The 6,675-nt window shown below is 37.9% G+C and overlaps 1 protein-coding gene across 1 annotated transcript; it reads left to right on the forward strand.

Annotated features, from left to right (window-relative positions):
* Positions 1-240: 240 nt before the first annotated feature.
* LOC114774175 (major histocompatibility complex class I-related gene protein-like) lies at positions 241-6,434 on the forward strand. The gene is made up of 8 exons (XM_028966085.1): positions 241-402; positions 2,772-3,029; positions 3,977-4,249; positions 4,698-4,997; positions 5,645-5,734; positions 5,845-5,862; positions 5,992-6,051; positions 6,139-6,434. Exons 1-8 carry the CDS (start codon positions 342-344, stop codon positions 6,285-6,287), a joined length of 1,209 nt encoding a protein of 402 aa, XP_028821918.1. The 5' UTR covers positions 241-341; the 3' UTR covers positions 6,288-6,434.
* The last annotated feature ends 241 nt before the right edge of the window (positions 6,435-6,675 follow it).

Raw genomic sequence — 6,675 nt, forward strand, 5'->3', positions numbered from 1 at the left:
CTTCAGAATCCTGTTTGAAATCACAGACAATTCCTCATCAGTGTTCTGTTTTACTGGGCTCATTGTGGTGGAAGTATATTGTATGAAACTGTAGATATTGCAGCAGCAGTAAACTGGCAGTTAACAGCAGTAAACAGAATCAGGGTCTAATTACTTGTTTGACTGCCACCTTCTAATTTCCAGCGCGTTTAATGGCTATTCTTGGAATAAGGTTTCTCTTTCGTTTGTGGTTGAAACAGCCAGCCCTCAAAGCACAATGATACTCCACATCCTGTTTTGAGAGCAGATTACCATCCAGAAGTTGAAGCTGTCATTCTGGTGCTTGGATTTAAGCAGTTAAAATGAAGATTCTGCTCATTCTTAGCCTTCTCACTCTGGAGCTGAAAGATCTTGCTTCAGGAGGTTTGTATACTTTACTCACATATTTTTGTAATTATCTCTACGTTTATTATGTACAATTACCTATCTAGTGCGGTTCTGGTGGCAGAAGATTCTCCGACTAGATGAAGTCACATCTAATAACTAGCTCATAAAAAAGTAGCTCCTTATTGGAATTAAATTCTGCTCAGCAGGGTGCAGTATTCCACCTGTAGGAATGTACAGTTCAGCGAGTCTTAAAGCCAGGAATATGAGGGGCCGTTTAGGAAATATTTCAGACACATTCATATATGAAATAAAGCATGCATTTATACTACTGAAAACTCACACAAAATATTTTAATATATGTAAATATGAAACACACACACACACATACAGTATGTTAATATATGTAAATTTGAAACGCTCCGACAGATAAAGGTGAAATAGACTCCTACGTAACAAACAAAAAACAGTGTGTTAAACACCCATATAGCATTAGTGAAGCTTTTCACATGTTCATGTGAGTGAAGATTTTTCATGATATCCTGAAGGCGGTTCTGTGGATTCTTCTGTGTCAGGTATCGACACCGCCCTCCCTTCCACCGCACTCTGTCTACCGACCAGTCACAGTGCGCCTACGATGAATATTCCAATTTTTTTCATTTGTTATTTATTTAGCTCATTTCTGTGAGTTTTGTCCAATGAAGACATAATATAGTTCTTCACGGATACACTGCGATGTATTGAGATGATACAGAGAGAAAGAGAAGGGAGAGTGATGTCGCACCGTGCGTCGGACCAACGGCATTACTTATAACTCGTTGGGCAAGTTATGGTGCGTTGATCTGCTTCCATTCATGCCATTTATCACCCCATTTTATTCTGCTTTTAAGCTGCCAAACAGCATCATTTTACTCCTCTCCACCTGAATAAATGGTGTTAGTTTGCGATTTCAGTACAATAGTAATATTAGAGAAAGTCTCACCTATCTCAATTGTAATGATGTCGGTTTCCACTTTGCATGGACCGACACAGGTATACCTGTTTCATAAATCACATGTGAATCTTGGCGTATCGTGATTTTCACACTATAATATATGCTTGTATTGATAAGTTAGGCCCAAATGTGTGAACATTTAATGCCCACAATTCTGCATTTTCTTTGAAATTCTTGAAACTGTACTTACATCAATGTAATGATTGTCTCCTCTTACATCCAGCGGCAGTGATCGTTGTCTCCCTTGGTCTGAGTCTTAGTTCAGTTCCCATGTCTGCGTGTGCCTCCTGTATCACAGCCTGGTACCATGTGTCCATGTGTCCACCTTTGCTTCTCTCTGTTACCATAGTCCCCATTCCCAAAGTACTGACCCTGAATGTTGTACGTCTGATCATATTTCAACCCTCTTGTATTGTGTCTTTGTCCCATGTCCTTGTCTCTTGACAGTCAAATACCACATTGATGTAATGCTTGTTCTTACTAAAATATTTTTCAGTTTAATGAATTTCTGTGACATAAGGCAGACATATTAGACACAAAACATAGACAAATATGGCAACAGGGGCCAAACACAAAACTTTAATAGAACTGAGGTGAATGGAGTAAGAGAAACATGGGAGTTTATATGGGAACAAGTTACAGCTGATAGGAAGAGACCTCAGCAATAAATATCTACATATCTACACAACAGTTGCAATGGGGAAAGTACCTCCTGTTTTTTAATTGTTTCTTTGTGTAAGCTAAAGGACAAATGTAGTAATCTGTAGTAAAAATATTAAAGGTGCAACCATCTCCGTGCTAACTTCAATGACTTCCTTTCAATGATTGTTAGTAGTAACATTAATGTTAATCAAGCCAAGCTTTTACTAGTACAGCTAAAAAAATAGCGGATTACGTAAGAGGAGGCTCAAAAAAAATTCCAAGTGGGCAGACATTGCTCATTTTCCAGGAAATGAAAACTTACTGACATTTTCCAATACAATGGTTGTTATGCCAGCATTACCGGCAGGGTAGAGCAAGGAAACAGTTATGCAACCCACGCTATTATAGTCTGTTCTGTTTTGTTTGCCCTGTTCATTGGTTCTTTTGTGTTTTCATCCTATTTTTGAATGTGGTGCATCTCTGCCTCGTGCTTTCTCCTCTATGGCGTGACGAGTAACAACAGCTGGAATACATTCCTATAAATAAATAAAGGTTATTCAATAAAGACTATACAAAACTACAATAGTATTCAAGATTCAGTTCACTGTCATACAATTTACAATGTTTTTTTTTTTTACCTTTTCAACTAAAGTATGCTCATCCCAGTATACTGTACCCAGTATCCCAGCATTAACTCAGTATATTGTGCGTTAATACTGCAAAAAATATATAATTTGCTGCTATATTAAATTTCCTGTGTCTTCTTCAACAGTGATCCATTCCTGGTTGGCATTTTACACCGTGTCCACGGGAACGAGTGGATTTCCTGAATTTATTTCTGTAAGTGTCGTTGATAATGAAGTGATGGGATACTTTGACAGTAACACCCACCAGTTTGAGAGCAGACAGACATGGATGAAGCAGCTGGGGGCAAAGTATGTGGAGCGACAGACAGATGCTTTAAACAGTCTTACTGCAGCATTCAAGGATAACATTAAAACTGCCATGAATCGCTTTAACCAGACACAAGGTGAGCACTACAGGCAACTTAACCTTGCTAAAACCAAAACAGTTCAAATATTTAATCAATGTTAGAAATGTTGACTGTTAGTCTGAGCAAGTGTAGAAGGATGAATTTAACAGACACAGGTGGACAATAATCCATTAACTACCCTGTATGGCCTCTACATGCTCTGAACACAGTGCATGGGGTTATACTAAATACTGAAAGTATGTGCACAAGAAAAATGTCAGAAAACCTGCACAGGCTCTTATAATTTCCGGGGGTGGTATAAAAACCCCTCCCTCTACGTCCTGACTAACTATAAAAATTCATACATCATAAATAAACACACACATCAATCATTCTATGACACCCTCAATGTTCACACGCATGAATCAGTTTGCATAATATGCGCACATTTTGTTGTAATTTTTTTTATAGATTGCAATGTATGCGTAAGAAGAGGTGTGCACATCAATTAACTCTGTTTTGCATATGCAATCGTTATAAATGAGACCCCATACTACACTTAATCCAGGAAATTTACCCAAAAAGCATCAAGCAGTACAAACATTTTTTTTTGTGTAGAATCATGAGAGCTGAGATACAAGGAGGAAAACAGAGGAGTGAAAAGCTCATCACTTCATTCTCACAAATAATCCTAGTTCTTTGGATGTTCAGACACTTCTAATCACACTTAGTGAAAGTAAAGATTAATTATTCTTCCTGAAGAGTAAGGTGTGTTGTTCTGTACATAAGAGACCAAAGAGCAGACTGGGATAATATGGGTTTTCTTCACACTTGTACTTTGGTTGACTAGAAGAGCTTTTTTTACTGGCTGATTCTCCATTGACTACTGTGCACAGGTGCTGAGGGGCTGCAATATTCCGCCACAGCATCTACAGTAAAATGTTCACCTGTATAATTGAATATAAATTACAATTGTTTTATTCTATTTTTCTATCTTGTCTCAGGAGTGCACTTTTTCCAGCGGATGTACGGCTGTGAATGGGATGATGAGACTGGAGTCACAGATGGTTACAGTCAGTTTGCTTATGATGGCGAAGATTTTTTAACACTGGATTTGAAGAGCACAGCTTGGGTGGCTGTAAAACCACAAGCTTCTATTACCAAACAGAAGAATGATGGACGTGCTGCTGAATACCAGAAGAACTACTTGACCCAGGAGTGTGTTCATTGGCTAAAGAAGTATGTTGACTATGGGAAGATCAGTCTGGAGAGAAAAGGTACAGCAGCACAAGAGAGCACAGAGAAACACAGAGCGGTAGAGATCAGTCATGGCTCTGTTACAGAAAAAGGCACAGACCACACACAGAAGAAATACACAAATATGGAAATATACTAGGAAAACATAGATGAATATACAGTATAAAAAATTGTATCATACATATCATGATTGCCAGAAAAGAAAACCAGTCAAGGAGGAAGTCATTACAGGTGATGTCAATTGTTGTAAATGTAAAATAATTAGGACACATTTCTAACTGTTAGAAAAAAGAGAAACAAAAGAAGGAAACATCTGCAAATGTTTAATGACAACCACTTAGTGTAACTGTACTACAGTTGTGTTTGGAGTATAAAATGTCAGGTAGATGTTGTAAAGTGACTCATAAAATGAGTCCTGTTTCTCTTCCAAATTCTCTCCCTGTCCCCCTCCTCTCTTCCTGTCTCTAGTCCCTCCTCAGGTGTCTCTGCTGCAGACAGACTCCTCCTCTCCAGTGGTCTGTCACGCTACAGGTTTCTACCCTGATAAGGTGATGATCAGCTGGCAGAAAGATGGACAGGATCTGCATGAAGATGTAAATGTTGGTGAGACGTTGCCCAACCATGATGGAACCTTCCAGAAACGTGCAAAACTCAAAGTGACCCCTGATGAGAGGAAGAAGAACCAGTTCACCTGTGTGGTGGAGCACAAGAGTGGAGACCCAATCCACATGATCCTGACTGAGGAGAAGATCAGGACCAACAGTCCAGGTACAGGAGCTTCTAGACAGAATCGTCAGTTTTCTTGCTTTAATGTCCTTTGGATAGAAATGTGTAGGACCAGTTTACAACAAAGTGTGGTGGAGAATATTTCACTGTATGGTGCTGAGGACACAATTAAAGATCTTTTATTCCTTCATCCTATGCATAATAACAATAATGATAACGAGAGCTAAATTACTTTATTAGTAAAATAAAATCAGAATATAAATGCCCTCCAAACTCACCGCCTTCTATTCCTCCATTATTGACCATTGATCTGGTTTGAATGTTACTGACAGTCTCTGTCACAAATAAAGAAGCAGAAATACAACAGAACCCTTTTACACACATTTATACCAACCCTACACAGAAACTGGACACGTTTAAGTAACTGACTGCTCTTATTAATCTACTTTATTAGGCAAATAAGAATGTATAATTGGTGCTGTTTAAAATACACATTAATCACAGAATAAAACAAAAAAAGAATATTACTATAATATTACACCTAGACTCAGATTTCACCATTTGATTTACTTTACTGCTTTTTTGGCAACATTTGGCCAAATTCAGGTGAGCAACATCCTAAATAAAGATTATTATTATTACACAATCCACACAGTCCAGTATAAAACAGATTTTTACTTTTACTGCAGGTAATAATATTCTATTCATCGTTGCTGGGTTGGTTGTTTCTGCTCTCGTTCTCATCGCTGTGGTTGTGATGGTTGTGAAGAGAAGATCAGGTGAGAGACGCAGCAAACAACATCAGTAACTTCTACACCAAACATGGTGTCATGTGGGGAAACTACTAATCAGTAAAATAATAAAATACTTTCTCTTCTCTTTTATACAGATTACAAGAAGGCCAGACGTGAGTATTACACTCATCTCAGAAATGACTTATTATTAAGATTAGTAATGTTAACCTGGATTTAAACATGACTTATGTGTAACTTTATCATTTGTATGTTTGTGCTTTAAACATTTTCTGTTCATCTAGCGTCTCCTCCACCGTCTGTTTTCTCTGATACGGGTCAGGAACAGCTGCTGAGCCTCAGCAGTAAGTTTATTTCAACTTATTTACTGGTGTTCAGATTCAGTCTTAAACACAAATGTTCTTATAGAGGAACCGTGTTCTGTTTGCCAGGAACTACTGATCCAGTTCTACACCGCAGCAAAAAATGCACTAAGTGCCCCTCCATTAGAGTCTGGTTTGGTGACTCCAACAGAAATGACAGCAGATCATTTCTTATCATCTGTGATTATTCTCCTGACTGTAATTTTGGTTGCATTTAATACAGTTTATGGAGGTGTATATGTTTAAATATTCCCTATGTGTGGAGGAAGGTATGCTGGGTTTAGTTTACCTATTTTATTGGTCTAGACGTGTTTGGTCGTGTGTGATGTACATTGTGTAATAAAATTCTGCTACTGAACTGAAAACCTAGTTTCTTTTAGCCTGACTGTTTAGTCCCTTACACTGATCAACAAACTTTCTATTTTTAAGATAATAAAACCAATTTTTAAAAAGTAGTTAGCTCATTTAGAGTTTTATTGGTACCGAAGGCCAAACATTTTACTGAACGCCTAATAGAATTTATTTATCTGTTAACCAAAACTGGCGGGATCGTACTCATTTCAAGAGAACTTTTGTTCATTTTTCTATTTTATGTGAGGTTGCAGC

Source organism: Denticeps clupeoides, unplaced genomic scaffold (assembly GCF_900700375.1).
Source record: "Denticeps clupeoides unplaced genomic scaffold, fDenClu1.1, whole genome shotgun sequence".
Classification (NCBI taxonomy): domain Eukaryota; kingdom Metazoa; phylum Chordata; class Actinopteri; order Clupeiformes; family Denticipitidae; genus Denticeps; species Denticeps clupeoides.